General features: G+C 36.3%; 1 protein-coding gene across 2 annotated transcripts in view; it reads left to right on the forward strand.

Annotated features, from left to right (window-relative positions):
- The window catches only part of LOC145688400 (uncharacterized), a 484,478-nt gene extending 476,583 nt beyond the window's left edge, over window positions 1–7,895 (forward strand). For both annotated transcript variants that reach the window (XM_081762582.1, XM_081762583.1), the window contains one exon: window positions 7,426–7,895. In XM_081762582.1, coding sequence (XP_081618708.1) covers window positions 7,426–7,644 — 219 coding nt within the window. In that variant the 3' untranslated portion in view covers window positions 7,645–7,895. The remainder of the gene's footprint in view (window positions 1–7,425) is intronic.
- The last annotated feature ends 13,061 nt before the right edge of the window (window positions 7,896–20,956 follow it).

Consider the following 20,956-nt stretch of genomic DNA (forward strand, 5'->3'; position numbering starts at 1 on the left):
CTCTCTTTTTTTTCCATAGAAACTGGCAACGCTCAACGGTAAACTGTCAATTGTCAACTATCGGTCTACGAACTGGTGCCGATCCCCAAACTATTGTGCCAGTCTGTATTTTAAAAGAATCAATTACACTACCCTAACATAAGTAAAAATCATCCCCAAAATGGCTATGTGGTCATTACTAGTGCTCTCAACGGGTCGGGCCGGGTTGAAGACCGACCCGACCCGACCCGACCCGCGACCCAAATTGACTGACCCTACCCGACCCGAGTGACCCGACCCGTGATCCGGGCCGATTGACCTGATCCGACAGCCCGACCCGAGCTGACCCGATTGACCCGACCCAACAACCCGACCCGAATAACCCGATCCGAGCTGACCCGACCCGACAACCCGACCCGAGTTGCCTGACCCGAGCTGACCCGACAACCCGACCAGTTTGAGAGCACTATGGTCACGACACTGGGTGAACGCCAAAATGCACTCCCATTGGGAATTAAACCCGGACCACGTGTACCGGTCTTACACGTTAACCACTAGCTAGATCAAGCGGGGGATTTTTATATGCATCGTAATGAATATTTGGCACTTTTGAGGTTTGGTTATTTCTTTTTATAACTGATACCGATGTCCGACGTGGGAGAAATGTTTTTTCTTGCTTTAGTTCTATGTGACGAAATTTTTCTTCAAGGTTCTCACCTGCTCGGACGGCAGGGGGTCTTCTCGGAAGGCAGTAGCAAGAGCCTCTTGGCAAAGATAAAAGAAAATCGTTTAACTACAATGATAAGTGTTGAGGAAACGGGAGAACGCCTGCGATTTTTTCCAACCCTTCAACTTTCATTCCAAAATAGGTTCTTTTGATTCCGGGAACCTCGCCACTTTGATTTTTCTTTCTCGGTAATTAAAACGTATTTTACAGTATATATAATTGCAAGTAAGAAGATATATAATATGAATTTTGTAATTTAAAATTTCAAAATACAGTATGATAATTAATTATAAAGTACTAATTTTATTTCATCACTTTCAGCCCAACAAATGAAATTCAAACAATTCGCACCCTGGGTCTTGGTCATCAATATTGCGTCTTATTCTTTGTCTTGGTCCTGCATTTCGTAGTCTTGGTGGTCTTTCATGCTATACAAGAGCCAAGAATGCTCGCCTCATCGGTACAAACGAAGACCAAGTGTGATTTTGATTATGGTCTTTCGTACTATACGGAAAGCAAGAAAATATGCACATCGCTACTTGGTGATCACCAAAACAAGACCAACAGCAAGATTACTATGCACTTCGTCTTGCATATCCAATCTTTATCTTGTTCTTGTATCGATGTTCTTGGGCTTGGTGAAATAAAATGAAATATTCAGTTTAAGGTCCCTCGATTCTGCACCGAGGCTAAGGGATATGGTGGCCATGAGAAATGAATAAAATAGTGGAATGAAGAAAGTGGGAGGAAACAGGAGATCCCTGAGAAAACCCACTACACAGCGTTTCCCACCACAAAGCCCACTTAGCACAAGCTGGGATCAAACCATGGGCACCAAGCACCAGAGATGAATTCTCTACCACTGAGCCACCGCGGCCCTGCTTGGGCTTGGTCGTCCATATCCAACCTTTATTTTGGCCTTCCTTAAACAACTTCTAGTTTTGTTCTAAATCCAGACTCCATATTGGGGTAGATATTAATATTATATTCGGTTGGTAAAATCAACCTTCCACATTTAAAAATTAAATTACACACAAGTAAAATCTACCATAAAAAAAACTACCTGCAAGTGCTCAAAATAGATTTATGGTTTCTATAAAATCAATTGAAAATTGCTATCTTTAATTAGGCAGCTAGTGAAAGACAGCAGTTTTCGACTCCAGCCGAGTTTAAGCTCAACCTAAACTCAGTTGACCAAAGTGAACTGACTCTACTGACCCGACCCGAGTGACCCGATCCGATAACCCGACCCGAGCTGACCCGATTGACCCAACCCGACCCGAACTGACCCGGCTGACCCGACCCGACCCGTTTGAGAGCACTAGTCATTACTACGTACCAGAGCAAGACGAAATCGTTGCAGGTGCTAGAGTTAGAACTTGGCCCAACAACATTTGGCAGCACGTAAAGTTTCAGTTTTGCTTGGCATGGTGAAGTCATAGTTCATATCATTCATCAGAGATCATCTCAAGTAAATATTTAGTTTTCCCGTGTATGGTCATCTGTGAAACTTTAATTGTAGGAGATACCAATCGCTTTCTATACAATTAATGTTCGGGGGTTTGTCCAGGATACGGCGAAGTTCAAATCCGCAGCGTTTCCCAGCAGCGTATTGCAGCGTTTCCTAACCTTTTTCAACTTGCAGCACACTACGGGTGTAACTTGAATTCTCATGGCACAGTCATATATATTATTATTTGTAAATATAAATACCGTGGTATTTTTTTCTGTCATTACTGATCTCCTTCTCACAGAGAATAAAGCTCGATCACTGTTTTCTACATTGGTAAATCATTATGCTTATTTTTATTCTAATTTAAAAATAGAAAACAATTGCAATGAAATATAAGACTCAGTTTATTTAAAATACACGTTTTTTTTCGAAAACTATATTCAACCTTTTACTAAGAAGGAAGATCACTAAATAAAGAACGAACAACTCTTGAACTTTTAAAACACAAATGTAGGTAATCTGTATGCATGTTTGCTTTGTCGAAAGGATTGAAAGAAAATTTAAAATTTCAAGTTACGAAAGAATCTGCAACAATAAAGAAGAAATAATGGTCATAACAATGATAAATACGTTTTTCTACATTAAAAATGTACAGAAGAGTAGCACAGTATGAAACTTATAATTTATTAACTTGGTTAATATACGTTACATTTTTTAAATATTATATGAAGATTACAATTGTTCAATAATATTAGTAATATAAAAATTTTTCAATAATATGTATTGAGGGTTACAATTGTTTAATAATAATATACGAAGGTAACACTTAAAAAAAAAAGTAAGTAAAACAAGATGCTGCACGATTCAAAATTAAAGTGCAACTTAAGCTTGATATTCTTTCGCGGCACACCGGTTGGAAAACGCTGCTCTATTGCGTCTTCCTGTTGATGTTGTATTCTATAAGACATTGCTATACATTCATTAAGTACGTGACGTCCCATGACACTTAGCCAGCTTCACATAAAGTACAAATATATCTTGCAATACGCTGACGTAATTCGCAGCATTGATGGGCTGATTGTGGAAAATGAGTTTAGTGTGAATGCTTTTCGAAATTTAACCCCACGTCAGGACACTTATCCTCCGTGTGTCAAAATTCCCCATTCCCGTTCCTCTTAGGTCCGAATATTCGTCTCGAATTTTATTCTCAAATACTTTCAGTCCGCGTTGTTGAGTGTAAACGACCAAGTTTCGCTACCATACAGAACAACAAGCATGATTATTGTTTTATATATTTTAAGCTTCAATTTCCTCGACAGAATTGGCGACAATAAAAAAATAACTGAGTAATAACATGAATTCTCTGGTTTTAGTCGACATTTAATTTCTTCGTGAATATGGTTTTGTTCTGTTAATATTGTTCCTAGATATTTGAAAGTATCCACTTTATCGAAAGTATTATTTTGCACTTTAACGTATCCATAATTTGTAGTATTACGATCGCGTCGAACTTCCATGTATTTAGTTTTCTCTGCATTTACTTATAATCATCCAATATTAAGTAACGATCATTCTCTTGAAGATACTGGTATGTAGAAAAAAAGGCCATACGGTCTAAACGACATAGGACCAAAACGGCATACGACTGAAACGGTATAGAACAGAAACGGCTTAAGATCGAAACGGCGTACGATCGACACTCTGTAGGGTCGATACTGCTCAGAATACGTCCATGTCCTACACCTCGAATTTGGGGATACAAAATAAATGTAAACATCAATAAATACTAATAATTGATTAAAGTTTTTCGATACTAACTAAATAATAATTCTAATAGAGGGTGAGCAAAATATCCAACACCACCCGCCAGATGTGAATGAATCATTCGTTAATGATACTTTACTGCTGATTAGTGCTACAAACATAATGTTAGTGCATTTACGTAGTGAAATTCATTAACGAATTCAGGTGGTGATTTTTGTTTGATGTCTAGCCAAAATAGCAACTTTTAGAAAAAAAGTTTTGAAGAAAATGAAAAGAATGCCAGTCGTTGTTGGTAGATTTGTACCGTTTAGTGCTCCTAGGCATGGAAAGTTATTAAATTAAAGTGGCGATTTTGGATTGACGTCAAGCAAGAATCAATTACCACTTTCATAAAATAACTTTGTGGAACATAGCGCGAGTGTCAATCCTTAGTGTTGTTAGCACTGGCACAACTTGAATGTTAGTAATTCTACGTACAGAAAGTTGTTAAGAAATTAAAGATGCAATTCTGGTGTTACGTAAAAGTATAATCGTTACATTTTCAAAACAATCTCTCTAATTTGAACTATGTTTAATGAAAGATTATCGACACCTATATCGCGCACATTGACGAGTGAATGATGCGTGGTCGGTATATCGGCTTCTACGCAACATTATCACATTGTAGATCGGAATCTGCAATATATACATGGCAGTCAACTACCCAGAAGAAGTTAAATTATTTTCATTGTTGACCCAAGGACGTCATCGTTAGAATAGGTAGATGGAGCAGGGAATGAGTCATTATCATCATCATAGGTATTCTGCCTTTATTGGCAGGACACTTGCCGCAGCTGAGAAGCTTCCATGCTCCACGGTCCTCCGCTAACCTTTTCGCCTTCGCGTATGATCTTTCTGTTTTAATATCATCCATTAATTGTAGTCTCCTTCGCCCCCTCCCTCTCTTTCCCTCCACCATACCCTCTAGGACGTCCCTCATGATACAATCTCTTCTTAGGCAATGTCCCAACCAGTTTCTCTTCCTCTTCTTAATAATATCTAAAAGTGTTCTTTTCTCATCCACCATTTCTAACACTCTCTCATTCGTTTTCCGTTTGACCCAACTAATTCTTTCCATTCTTCTCCACACCCACATTTCGAAGGCTTCCAGTCGATTTTCGTCACCTTTACGTAATGTCCACGTTTCCGCCCCATACAAGTACAACACTCCACACGAAGCATTTTATGAGTCTTTTTTCTCAACTCTTTGTTCAAGGTTCCACAAAACAGACTTTTCTTTCTTTTAAGGGCTTCTTTCGCCATTCCTATCCTTGCATTTATTTCACGTTCGCATTTCATGTCATTACTAAGAATACTACCCAGGTATCGAAAACTATTCACTTGTTCTATTTTCTCCCCTCCCACTTTTATATTTGACACAGACCCCTTCGTTTCAATCACCATGGCTTTTGTCTTTCTAACATTTATTCTCATCCCATATTCTTTGAAGCCCTTTCTCATTTCTTCTAACATTTTATTGATTTTCTTTTCAGATTCTGCAACAAGCGCCATATCGTCTGCAAATCTTATGCTTCTAATCATTCTACCTCCTACCGAAATGCCGTCATCATCATGTAAACTCTTTTTCACTATCTCTTCTAGATAGACATTAAATAGTGTTGGCGAGAGGCAGCATCCTTGTCGAACTCCCCTTGCAATTGCACTCTCTTCCGTCAGTTCTTCCCCTATCCTAACACTTACTTGTTGGTTCCTGTATAAGTTTCTTATGAGTCTTCTATCTTCCCATTCCAACCCTATCTTTGTAGAACTCCCAACAACAATTCCCAATTCACGCGGTCAAAAGCGTTTTCTAGATCAATAAACACAACATACACCTCTTTCCCTTTTTCTATAAATCTTTCACCGATCACCCTTAATAATCCAATAGCATCTCTTGTGCCCTTGCCTCTTCTGAACCCGAGCTGCTCTTCCTCAACATCTGTATTTGTTCTTCCATATAACATTCTGTTCAGTATTCGGAGCAGAATTTTAGCTGCATGAGATATGAGACTAATAGTTCTATAATCCTCACATTTCTTTGGGTTCGATTTCTTAGCCATCGGTATCATGATCGTTTTCAGAAAGTCTCTTGGTCATTCTTCTGTTTCATATATTTCATTGCATAGTCGCCACAATTCTTTCTTTCCCTTGTCTCCTATATTTTTAATGAATTCCATTGGTATGTGTAGTGACAGGAAATTTTCTCACAATGAACATTAATTAAAATGGTCTAACCTAAGGTAAGTTTCCTACACTACACATAAAAAAATACCTCTAAAATGTTGACCAAGCGGCTTCACAAGAATCTGCGTTGCAATGATGTATTAATACGTCTACGTACGTTTCGTATGTATTCATAAGTATACGCTTGTAACATTCGGAATACGTAGGGAACATATGCAATCAGTGACAAACTGCAAATGTTATAGAGCATTCGATAATAATAATAATAATAATAATAATAATAATAATAATAATAATAATAATAATAATAATAATAATAATAATAATAATAATAATAATTATTATTATTATTATTATTATTATTATTATTATTATTATTATTATTATTATTATTATTATTTATAGATGTCGAAATAAAATGTTCTTGATCAAGCACACAAGAAATTATATCTTGCATCCACTATCATTTAGCACTATGATTGTTTTTCGCTCACAATTATTCATATTGATGTGAATATCTTATAATCCTTATAATTCAAAATTAATTGGCAGAGCTCTGGTTGATTTTAAGAAGCAAATCTTTGTTGCAGTCAACTCTACGCAGTGTCAAACGTGCGATGTTTCGGCCGTATGCCGTTTCAGTCCTGTACCATTTCAGTAGTGTGTCGTTTCGATCGCACACAGTCTACGCATATAATCTACGGGCATAGGATCGACAGTTTATAATTGGTAGTAGCACAGATTAAAAAAAAAAATAAAAAAATAAACAGAATGACTTTTTAAAGGCGCATTATTTAACGTTATTTCATGGCAGTGGCGTAGGACCGAATCAGGTTTCTGAGCTGAAGTTTAATTCGTATTCCGGATGAGAGGCTTTCGTCCTACGCTGCATTCCCACCTAGTCGACTTTGCCGATCGATCTGATTGATTCAACCCCCAAAATAGAATATCTTTCAGTAAGGTCCCCAGTTGATTCGTTACCTTTGACCAACAGGCGATTTAGTTCTGCTTACACAGTCGACTGAACCGAAAGTGACGTTAGTTCAACTGAATCGACCACAAATCGACTAAGTGAAAATATCGTTTAAACTGCGTCTAACTTGCTACCAATAGTTAACGGAAATAACACACTTTGACCACATTTGAGAAGGCATTAGTAAGAAGGAAGCATAATAAAGAATGTTTCAGTGAAGTGATACATTAATGTCTTAATGTTGCTTTTATCGTCTGTTTTCACATGAATTATTAATGACAGCTTTTTCTTTTTTTTTCTCCGTAGGTGAACCCAATGAAGAAGTTATCACATGTGACTTTGGATCATTGTCACGCGATAACAGCACGAAGTCTCCATGCACTATTCGATGAAGACAATGATCTCACGGTTCTCAGGATATGGAGTTGTCTTAACATTACTAAGACGCATAAAGTACAATTAGCTAATAGAGTTAAAGATGAAAACATGGATTTGTATTTTGAATGGTTTCAATATGAAGATTAGCCAGAAATATTTTGATTTTTTTGTAATATCTGTGAAACGCTTCTCACGTGATATTTGTTTGGTCCTTCCTGAGTAACTTTGTCAACCATGAAAGTGTTCTATGACTCATAACGTGTGCATTGTATGTTAATGGTGAAATTGACATTAAATCCATATGTGCTCTTTTGTATTTAACATTTTAATTATAATTTATTCATTTTACCACTTCTGTCTGTAACCAAATCGACTCAGGAGAAAACTTGTTCACAAGTGGTAATGCGTGTATACTTTATTTTAGAAATGGACGTAAGTTAGATTCTTTTATCTAGATTGGTTAATAATAGATTTGAGATGCATTTAGATAAACTCATATCTTAAGTGCATAGTGGAGTCTACATCAAAACAAAATAAATAAATAAATAAATAATACGAGGGTAAGTCAAAAATTATCAGCAATTTGGACATAAATCATCTTACATTGTTCATGTTGACCTCTGTCCCCCTTTATTTTATTAATTACAATGCGGTTGTGGCCATGCTATGGAAGTCTGATCCTAATTTCTTAATTCGTTTTCCATTTGTTGCAGATATATCATGGCCGCTCCATTAGAAGCTTGCACAAAAGATAAACAACGGACAGTGATCCGTTTTTATTTATTATTATTATTATTATTATTATTATTATTATTATTTATTTATTTATTTATTTATTTTTTTATTTTTTTTTTGTGGTTGGAAGGTGTAGTAAGGGCCGCAATCCATCAAAGACTTTCGGCACAATACAGGAACAGTGTTTTGCAGCAACGGCATGTCTACGAATGGATTGAAAAAATAAAGAATGGTCGCACAATGTTACACACGAGGAAGGAGCCGGACGACTATCTACGGCTACAAATGATGACAACATTGAGCGTGCACGTGATGTTGTTCTGTTGGACAGGGGAGTGACTATTGATGAAGCGACACATAGTATGTAAATTTGTTATGGCTCCTGATACACTTTCCGACTACAGAAACCGGATCACTGCTCATGTTGCTCTTTAGTGCAAACTTCTAATGGAGTGGCCATGATCAGGGGTTTATTTGTAGTCAGGGAGCCTGGGAATTTCCCCCTTCTACGTTTTGACTTTCCTGTCTATAGGTTTAATCCAGCCTTTCCAGCCTGGAAAGATATATTCCCCCTTTCTTAAACTATAATATATTTTGAAGTACAATGAATCAACTTCATGTTTTAGTAGCGATTCTTTATTTTTTTTTCAGTATGTTTATTGTCCCATCTATGTTGGTCTTGTTTATAGCATTGCTTTCCGAAGAATTAATTGTTCATAGAATTGCTTCCAGTTACTTCTACAGAGTGTTAGAGAGGCTTTTCTAACTTGAACTTACAGCATACTGACGCTAGAAACCGTTTATCTGTAAAAACCCTCGAATATATTCTTTTCATAAACGTTAATGGATTAGACATTACTTCCTTCAATGCAGAAAAGTATGTCTTCAACTGGATAAAAAGTGGACATCATGCTACTACCGACAAACCAACTGAAAAAAAAGACAATTGTAAATATTGTAGATTACAATGTCTATTTCAATTTCGAGAGTAAAAATGAAAGAAAAGGTAAAGTTTTTTTTTTTTTTTTCCTAGGTAGCATCATATTGGTAATTGTTTAATACACTCTCATGATTCTTCGGAGACCAGATTACAGTCTTTGTTCAAATCTGGATTCGTTTTAATACCAGTATGTTTTGTTGACCAGAAGTTTACTTTAAGCAGAACAGTGCTAGGATCACGCACCCCTGAATCTAATTTTATTAAGAAAAAGGAGCAAGTGCCAAAACTCATTCATGATATAAGGAGTGACACAGACTACCGTGTTTCCAGTTCTATTTAATAAAATCAGTTTCAAGTGTACGTGCATCTATCACTGTTCTGTCCATAGTAAACTCTTACCTTTTATTGTATTTATTGTTCGGGCGAGGAATATGGTTTTCAAAGACCAGACCAGAACAGCCAAAGAACTATTTGTCATAAAAAAATGTTGTGCATACCAGTGTGACACTTGTTACGACAAGTTGTGCAGATTGCAATGTAACTAGATGGCTTTTACTGGATGCTGCATACTTGTCCTGAGCAGTAGGACGAAAAGTAGCAAGGTAAGTAACGCGTGTAATCTAATCTATCTATCCAAATCTTATCTAACGTACCAACCCGTACTTATCATAAAATTATTTTTAAAAAGGTGAAAAAATAGTGAACTTGGGGACCACATATCAAACTAGTACCATAATTTTAAAGTAGTTACGTTTAAAAATAACGTTCTCCCAACCAGATTTTAAAGTTGTCCTGTTATACGGAACACAATCTTGCATAAACACTCCCCCCTTCTACAAAATCCACAAATAAATTACTGACCATGATCTATCTGCAACAAAGGAAGATAAATGGATAAATTACTATCAAACTTTCGTAACATGACCATAACAGCATAACAATAAAATGAACGAGGACAGAGGTCAGTATGAACAATGTAAGAAGAGTTATGCCAAAATTGTAGATAATTTTTGAACTTACCTCATAATACTGGGTGAAGCGCCACAAAATACACGAAATACGGAAACTACTCAATTCCATCTTAAAAATGAATTATTCACACACACACACACAAATATATTAGGCCATTATTTCATATTATCAATGTTTAATATCATGATTACTATCCAATAATATAAAACCAATGAATCGGTTCGTTACACGAACAAACACTATGCAACATTAGTAAAATCCGAAAATGGTAAAGTGAAAAATCAAATTTAATAGTGTTACTCACGAAATGAGAGGAGACAGAGCTCTTCCAATATGAACGTACACATTTCGAGACAGACACGACAGACGAGACAGACAGACTTGCACGACATCTTGCTGAGACGAGTCAGCACTGGCTTTTGCTTGGTAGGTATGCAAAATTGTGAATGAAGAGATTAATTCACTCTAAAGTAAAATAATTTTATTTCTTCTGTTTTATTAAGAATTATGTTTTATTCAAATTCGTTCATTGTGCTAATTTGTTGAGCCTTGCATGTATATTTATCACATACTGGGTGTAACAAGAAAGTATGAACAAAAACACTTGCAACATGTAACTTGTAATTTAAAAATCGCGAAATAGATAGCCATTTTTAAAATACCTATTTAGTATCATAAAATGAAACTGCTTTTCACTCCTCAACGGAAGAGGGTGGGTCTCGTTATCGCCCTATATTGCACTGTATTAGTAAAAAAATACATCACAAAGAACGTCACCTGAGATTAATAATAAAATATTTCAAGAAACTCGTTTGCAAATACAAAATGACGAAATATGTGTTCAATAGTTTTAGATCTTTTGAATTATTCTATAACAAAGTAACCTATTGCTCTCTACGGGGCAAAGCAGAGAAACTTAGTATTTAGATATCTTATTCCTCCTGCAGATTCGGATTATATGATCGAAAACGTGTACATTTACTTGAAGCGCTATCTCGCTGTATTCGCTAGACGACACTATAATCGAAAAACAACAAGAAGAAAAGACTATAGTTAAGAGAAATTGAAATAGACAAAATATATCGAGAAATATAGACCAACGCACTCGGCATGTTCCATTTAATAAACAATTTTCTGCCCAAACTCGCCTCTACTAACTGAATCCTGCTGCATTATGAATTCAATATTCAATCCTACTGAATTAACTAGATTACAAGTAACGGATAATTACGCATTTTTTGTAACATTCACATTTTAACTATTGATCTATATTTTTTTTTATTTTTTTTCTTACAATATACATTTAGATCGAAACTTTTCCCGATGTCTTCTAGTTGTTTGGATGCTCTGCAGTTGAACTTTGGGTTAAGCCCTTTGGCGAAACAAGCTGTAGCAAAATAGCTGACAAATAAGTACCTAAATAAATCTTATGTCTGCCGGACATATTTCGTTTTTGTGGCCTTGCTCTATATCTTTAACAAACGCAATGAACTGCTTTGCTCCTAGATCTGTTTTCATCGGATATTTGAGGTGCCTAGTAGCAAAATCCGCCACATCCACTTCGCTTAGTTTTGAGCAATCTGGCAAAACGTGCAGTGAAGCTCCATATACACGCGTACAAAGTCCCATATTTGAACTAGTTTTTAGTACGAAATATTAAGCTTTTAAACAAAATACTGTTTCCATGGAATTCCTTTTGATCAAACATATAACAAGCCATATATAACTGAATTTCGGTAAAAAATGGACTTGGCGGCTTTTGATACTAGGCGCCTCACAGAGTTGGCGTGGGTCAATGAAAACTTGACCCATGACCTTCTGACCCCCACCCATCGTAACCCACGACCCACTGACCCACCACCTACCATAACGCACCACACACCGTGACCCACTATGACCCACCATGATCCACGACCCACCTTGACTCACTCTGACCCACCATGAACGTCTCATCCACTGTAGCCTATTCTGACTTACCAAAATCCATCATCATCAACTCTGACACATGATCCACGGCCTCTTCTCTACTGACTAAAGAGTTTACACTTGTAATAAAGCAGGGCAGTGAAATTGTCACTAATCGGAGTTTGAATTTCTAGTCAATCGCTCAAGCACCACTCTGTTACAATAACGGTGGATTTTACCATTACGATAAAAAATGGTAAAGTGTTTTTCAGTGAGGAAATTGAAGCACTTCGAGGTGGTGGTAAGAAATTAGTGTGTGAATAAAATATACTTGAACTAGGAAAGTATTCTTGCAAGAGTTAATTTCTCAATGCATTCCAAAACAAACTTATATTCGCAGGAAAATACCCCTGTACAATGTGGAAAAGGTTATGCTTTCTTAGTTCACAGTATTTTTCTCACAAAATATCTGACAAATCAGTTTTTCACAGCGTATAAAGGTCCTCGGGTACTCTCTGTGAGAACATTTCCATAAAGTATGTTCAAAATTGTAATTTGTGTAATCACTAAAACACCACGTTAAATTTAAGTTACAAATATACATAATTGCAGTAATTATGAATATTTATTCAAAGTAGTTTACTTCTAGTTTATGAAAAGCAAAAAAAAAAAAAAAAAAAGATACTTATAAAAATTAGATACAAAGTTGAATAACACAAGTATACATTTTCCGTAACTCGTAATTTGCTACCTTAAAACAAATCTGAAATCGGGTTTCTTTCCTGTTGGCCTTCAGAACTTATTCGTGGTAAATCATCCGCAGCGGAATGATGTCCATCCTTCAGCCAAGAAATAACTAGCTCGTCTACTTTGAGCTTGTCTAGCGGTGGGCCATTAACACCCAAGTTAGACAATGTTTGAGCACTTAGTCTATTTCTAATATCATTCATCTGTAAATTCATAAGGGGAAATCCCTGTTCACACTCTGTCGTGGAAATTGGTAATACTCCTACTCGACGTATAAATTTCTGCATCTTCTCATCGACAATCTGCTTGTTAGACTTACGATTTTTTTTCGGTCAGTTTTGAAATACTCAACAAGAAGTATCACCTCTCTATTACCAACCTCCATATCCCGTGACCTTTAGCCTAACCAGCATAACCGCGGGACGTAAAACTCAAAGATTTCATTTCATTTTCATTTTTCTTTTCCATATCGACCATGTCAATTGGCAATGTCAACTCATGGAGAAGAGAAACTTCATCTACCACACCTTCGATAGGGAATATTACGCATAAATTATCAATAAAAGCCTGATAAACTGATGATTTCTTATTTGTTTACATATATATATATATATATATATATATATATATATATATATTATTAGACATGAAGGTTAGATGTCATTATCAAGTTCCCTCCTCCTAGAAAACAAAAGGGAACGAGGTTCCGGGGAAGTGTTCAGAGGCGCCTGGGAATTTCTCCCCTTCTTCCCCTTCAATTGCCACAATGCTGTTTGTCGTGGGCCAAATTACGATGAATTTCAATTAAATTATTATACTATAATTATTTCCTTGTTGAGTTATAGATACTTTTCAGTGGAAAGAAGGATGAAATTTGAAAGTCCCAAATCAAGGTAAGTAGACCAACGTAAAGTAAAACAAAAAAAGAAAAAAAAAGCAAAGTAAAATTTTACATATAATTATGCGTGCAGCCCGAACTTAAAATTTCCGTATAATTAAGCTTACAGTACAAATTTTATGGCTATTTTTCTCACAACTTTATGACTGGAATTGTGCTCTAAGCGTTCCATATAACAAACATAAGCTTCAACATTTATTATAGTAGAAAGCAATGGGTATATGACGCGGAGCACTGTATTTTTTTGTTTCTGATTTTTTTTCTCAACTAATAGGCCTATCGATCGTTTTCGATTATTTTTACCAAACAACCCACTACCAATTTTGGACGTAAAACTTAAAGATTTCATTTCATTTCATTCTATTTAATCGTACTCCAGCACTTGCAATGGTTTTACACTGGTAACCCTAACAGTGACAACGCTAGAGGGGGAAAGAAGGCATGCATCCCTTTTGTGACATCGTCCACCAGCACGACATGTTGTATTGCGATGTAGAACAAATAACATAAAACTATCATTTTCTACTTACAAAAAAGCTGCTCCGTTTACCAAAAGAAATTAAAAATGGAGTCACCACTATATCCTACACTTGTAAACATAAAATACATATTTCCTACATTGTGCTTGCGGGTGTCAATATGTTACACAGCACTCTTTGATATGCAATATATTATACAAATATAATGTACATGTGCAGTGGGTCACATAAATTCTTGAAGTACAACATCCATGAGTTAGGCAACCCAACTAACGCCCGCTCCAAGATTAATTACGCCTGGTAGAGCAGCTAGAACAGCAGCATGAAGTTGCCTCCAACTGTTAAAAGAACAAATCGTAAAGAGTGCTTCTGTGCAGGAGTGAGGCAAAACGCTGGCTGACGAAATGACACAAGGGAGTCTTTGCATACTTGTACTCAAAGTACACAACAGAGTACCAGAAAAAATATACGGACACCAGAGGCGCTGATGAGACTTAAATAATCTTATAATTAACTCAAATGAGGGATTATATAAACAAGATAACTTATTTCAAATGAGTATACATATATGCATATCAAATAATATACGGATAGATTATGTGGTATATATAGAAGTTTATTTTTAAACACAAAACCTTGCGCTGAGTTTTAAAAATATTAACAGTAGTCCTACCCGCAAATCAATTAAAGTATGGATTGATCATTCAGGGGAAGAACCCAGCACCTAATAAAAATTTTGGGGGTCTCACAGGGCCTGAGCTCCTAGGTTCCGGCGATACTGATTGATACGTAATGTTACTTCGAAAGAAGAGCTTGTCTGATTTCATTATTCGTTAAATGACTTTTGAAAATACTAAATATTGTTATGCAGTAATTTATTTGTAAATATTAAAAATGCAAAATTCGATAACACTTAAACGAGTTGCGTATTTCCATTTATGCGAAAAATTATCCATACTAAGCGTATTTCGCCTTAGGTTGCAAATATAACTGAGGGTTCGTGATTTGTTTAATATTTGTGCAAATTTACACATTGCGACACAAGGAGAAAAGAGGAAAATATAGTGTCAATAAACAACAATTTAAAAATGCACGAAATTAACGGTTATATCAAATATAGAACCATTAACAGAATTAACTCTTTAAATCATTTTCTCCATTCATTTTCTTCCTTTATTTTCAGGATTGCATCATCACTGAATTTCTCCACTGGAGATTATCTTTCATTTAGCAGCATCCTATTGGAGCTCAGCCTTGTAAATGAAACATTTTAAAAATAGTAAACGACGAAGGCGAGAATCGAATACTCGAGATTGCTGGATTACGACTTTAAAAGTAAAAGAAAACGTGGACAAATTGACCAGTGCTCAGAAGCATATTTTAAAAGGCTGCTCGACCCTAGCAATAGGAGCTAAATACGGGGTTCTGATTAGTTGAAGATATTCGTTTCTCGCCACGTACCATAAATATAGGAGAAATGAATCATGAACTACTGCCTGTCTACGTGGCCGAGTGTGTTAGCACAACGGCTTACTAATCATAATTACTTTTGGCGTGGGTTCATACCCGGCTCAGAGAAACATTTTTAATTCATAGATTTTATTTTTTTTATTAAGTTTCAATAACACTTTTTTCATTAAAATAAGATAAATAATACTCAAAAAAGTGATTTACTTACTTTACGCGTGCAGTTTTGCTACACAAATCCGTCGTATAAGTAGTAGTAGTAACAAAGGGTCAGAAGTCCCGCAGGGTTCGTTTTGTTCCAGTTTTGACCTCCATGATGTTAATTTAACCTCAGCTGCTTCTTCATTTTTCTTCTTCTTTAATTCCAAATAAGTGGCAATTTTCTTCTATTACTATAATACACAATACATACACCAGAAGGTTTGGACAATCGCAAGCTGCAACCAATCAGAAACGTGTTTTTAGTTTCTATGGCTAGGGTCGAGGGTGAAAAAAAATGCTGTTCAGAAGATACTGTCTACAATGCAGTAAGTAGAGTAAGTCGGTAGATCAGAGGGGGTCGTTGGGTCGCAGTGAGTGATGGCGGGTTGCAGGGGTCACATGCTGTTGACAACCGACCCACTAATCCACTCAGAAAACTCGACCCACTTGACCCACTGACCCACCGACCCACTTCAACTCCGATCTGAGAGTGGAGTACTCTCGGCTCGGAGGGTTCGTTCCCAAGGCAAGTGAGCTTGAAGTGGCGAACATCGTGCTCGTGGGTTTTCTCGGGACACTCCAATCTCCTCCATTTTCCCCTTCCAATAATTCGTCCATCATAATTCACATGCTTTAATTATTGTCTCCCTTAACCTAACAGGCATAATCGTGGGACATTAAACGCAAAGATCACGAAATATCAAAAGTACTGATAGCAGTATTCTATAATTGATATTAGCCGTTATTTTCGTGCATTTTTAAATTGTTGATTATTGACACTATATTCTCCTCTTTTCTCCTCGTGTCTCAATGTGTAAATTTGCACAAATATTGAACAAATCACGAACCCTCAGTTATATTTGCAACCTAAGGGGAAATACGCTTAGTATGGATAAGTTCTCCAAATTGTTTAAGTGGTATTATTGAATTTTGCATTTTTAATATTTACAAATACATTACTGCATAACAATAATTAGTATTTTCAAAAGTCATTTAACGAATAATGAAATCAGTTAACTTGTTTCGAAGTAACATACGTATCAATCAATATCGCCGGAACCTAGGAGCTCAGGCAATGTTAGACCCCCAAACTTTTCATTAGGGGCTGGGTTCTTCCAATGAATGATCAGTCCATACTTTAATTGATTTGCAGGTAGGACTACTGTTAATAATTTTAAAACTCAGCGCAACGTTTTGTTTACTTTTAAAAAAAATAAACTAATACATATACCAAAAAATCTATCCGTATATTATTTGATACGCATATATGTATAGCCATTTGAAGTAAGTTAGCTTGTTTATATAATCCCTCTTTTGAGTTAATTATAAGATTATTTAATACCCCCGACTGCTATCTTCTTATCGGCGTCTCTTGTGTCCACATATTTTTGGTACTCTGCTGTGTACTGTGAGTACAAGTATGCAAAGACTCCCTTTTGTCATTTCGTCAGCCAGCGTTTTGCCTCACTCCTGCACAGAAGCACTCTTTACGATTTGTTCTTTTAACAGTTGGAGGCAAATTCATGCTGCTGCTCTAGCTGCTCTGCCAGGCGCAATTAATCTTGGAGCGGGCGTTAGTTGGGTTACTTCAAGAATTTATGTGGCCCACTGTACACGTGTCTTAATATGGTAAATGCTTATATTTGCATAATATATTGCTTAAGTGGGTTAAAACATGAACCACCTTGCGTACACCACTAGTGGGTCAATCCATCTGAAGTGGTCCAAAGATGGGGAAATTGGTTGTTCGATCATCTCCGAAAATTATAAAACTTTGAGTGTGATGAACCTTGTGTATGAGAAGGTCAATAATATAATTCACTTTGTCGTATGTATACACGACTCCAAAAGTGCATTACCACCTGCAATTATCCTTTTCCTACAGTAGCAGGCAACCCAAAAACTCGGCGGTTGGGTTGGTTGCGAATTCGAAAGGCGTTGGGACAAACCCCATTTTTGTAACAAATATAACAGTGTGGCAAACTGCAAATAAGAGAATAAAACAAATTGTTAATAATGACAATTTTATTATTGTGACGGAGTTGGATGACATCAAAAGTTAGAAAATGATCTTACTTAAGCAGTTCAAACAAGATGAATGGCAAAAAAAAAAAGATATCAGAGGAAACAATTTCTCTCCTTCACCCTGACAAAGAGTCTCATAAAAAAGAAAAGGAGTTATATAATGCAAAGGTTTACTATAAAAGCCCTACCCAAAATTTTAGAAGTTGACACCCGAAAGGCAAGAACAACTGAACCGAAGTGAGTGAAATTGTGCACAAATATTGCAGACGTAAAATGAGTGAATACGGGTTTCGTATTTTAATTGAAAAAACTGCTGGGTGAGGCACGGGCCCCTCCAAACATTTGATCACGAAACAACAAAAGTGCTGCTAACAGTATGTCCGATGTGTGTAAAGAAAATGAAGAATTGCAGCGAAACTTTACGTATGGAGAATACGCAAAAAACAAACGAATACGTTTTTTTTTATTTTCTTCGGAAAAAAACGGTTTTAGGGGGTAAAAGCGACAACCCAAATTTTTGAAAGTTGACTCCCAAAACGCAAAAAGAAGTGAACCGATGTAAACGATATTGTGCACAGATATTGTAGACGTAAAATAAAAAAAAAAAACGGGTTTCGTATTTTCCTGGAAAAAGCGGTTGGGTGGGGCACGAACCCGTCCAATCCTTTGGTCACAAAATATCAAAAGTGCTAGTAATAGTATGTCAGATGTGTGTAAAGGACATGGAGAATTGCAACATAACTTTGTGTATGGACAATACGCAAAATATAAAAGAATACTGTTTTTTATTTTCTGCGAAAAAACGGTTTTAGGGGGTGTAAACTCCCACCCAAAATTTGAAACTTGACACCCGAAAGGCAAAAAGTAGTGAACCAAATTGAATGAAGTTGTGCACAGATATTGTAGACATAAAATGAGGGAATACGGGTTTAGTATATTCCTAGAAAAGAAGGTTGGGTGGGGCGCAGATCCCTCTAAACCTTCGATCACGAATAATCAAAAGTGCTAGTAACAGTATATCAGATGTGTTTAAAAGACATGAAGAATTGCAACAGAACTTTGTGTATACACAATACGCAAAGAGAAAAAGGAATACAGGTTTTTATGTTCTCCGGAAAAAAGGTTTTAGGGTTCAAAGGCCCCCATCCAAAAATTTGAAAGTTTGCTTCCGGAAGGCAAGAACAAATTAACCGAAGTGAATGAAATTTTGCACAGATATTTCAGATACAGATTTAGTATTTTCCTGGAGGAAAGAGTTTGGTGGGGCACGGCCCCCTCCAAACATTTGATCACGAAATATCAAAAGTTCGTATGTCAGATGTGTGTAAAGGACATGAAGAATTGCAGCGAAACATTTTGTATTTACGATACGCAAAAAATAAAGGAATACAGGTTTTTATTTTCTTCGGAAAAATGGTTTTAGGTTCAAAAGAACGCACCCGAAAATTTTGACAGTTGACCCCCGAAAGGCAAGAATAAAGTGAACCACATTGAATGAAATTTTGGGCAGATATTGTAGACACACAATGAAGGAATACGGGTTTTGTATTTTCCTGTAAGATTAGGTGGGGCACAGACCCCTCCAAACATTTGATCACCGAATATCAAAAGTGATAATAGCAGTATGTCAGATGTGTGTAAAGAACATTAAGAATTGTAGCATAAATTTGTGTATGGACAACGCGGAAAAATAAACGAACATGTTTTTTTATGTTTGAGGGAAAACGTTTTTAGGGGCTGAATCCTCCACCCAAAATTTTGAAAATTTACGTCAAAATGGCAAGAAGAAGTGAATGGAAGTGAATGAAATTTTGAACACATATTGCACACGTACAATGAGGATACGGTTTTTCGAATTTTTTTAGGAGAAAACGGTTGGGTGGGGAACCGACTCCTCCAAACCTTTGATCACGAAAAATCAAAAGTGCTAGTAACAGTATATCAGATGTGTGTAAAGAACATGAAGAATTGCAACGAAACTTTTTTGTGCGGACAAAAAGACAAAAATAAAAGAATAAGGCTTTTTTATTTTTTGCTTAGAAACGGTTTTTAGGATGCAAAAGAACTCACTTCAAAATTTTGAAAGTTGAAGCCGAGTGCTAAGAAGAAGTGAACCAAACTCAATGTAATATTGGACAGATATTGTAGACGCGAAATGATTATAAGGGTTTCGTATTTTCCTGAAAAAAAAAAGGTTAGGTGGGGACATACCACTCGAAACATTTGATCACGAAATATCAATAGTGCTAGTAACAGTATGTCCGTTGTGTGTAAGGACATGAAGAATTGCAACATATCTTTCTGTATGGACAATACGCAAAAAGAAACAAATACTAGATTTTTATTTTCTGCAGAAAAAGTGTTTTAGGGGCAAAAGTCCCTACGGAAAATTTTGAAAGTTGACGCAAGAAAGGCAGGAAGAAGTGAACCGAAGTGAATTAGATTGTGCACAGATATTGCAGACGTAAACTGAGGATGCGTCATTTCGAGTTTTCCTTCAGAAAACGGTTGGGTGGGGCACTGAAACCTCCAAACTTTGGACCACGAAAAATCAAAAGTGCTAGTAACAGTATGTCAGATGTGCGTAAAGGACATGAAGAATTGCAACATAACTTTGTGTATTGACAATACGCAAAAAATAAACGAATACTGTTTATTTAATTTCTGCGGAAAAAGGGTTATAGGAGGTAAAATCCCCCATCCAAAATTTTAAAATTTAACACCCGAAAGGCAAAAAGAAGTGAACCGAATGAATGAAATTGTGCACATATATTGTAGACATCAAATGAGGGAATACAGGTTTCGTATATTCCTGTTAAAAAGGGTTGGGTGGGGCGCCGTCCCCTCCAAACTTTGATTAAGAAACATCGAAAGTGCTAGTAACAGTATGTCAGATGTGTGTAAAGGACATGAAGAATTGCAACATAACTTTGTGTATGGACAATACGCCAAAAATAAAACAATACGGTTTTTTTATGTTCTGCGGAAAACGGTTTTAAGGGAAAACGCCCCCATCCAAAATTTTGAAGTTGACTCCAGGCAAGAGGAAGAAGTGAAGCGAAATTAATGAATTTGTGCACAGATATTGTA

Source organism: Thermobia domestica, chromosome 6 (genome assembly GCF_964235325.1).
Source record: "Thermobia domestica chromosome 6, izTheDome1.hap1.1, whole genome shotgun sequence".
NCBI classification, from domain to species: domain Eukaryota; kingdom Metazoa; phylum Arthropoda; class Insecta; order Zygentoma; family Lepismatidae; genus Thermobia; species Thermobia domestica.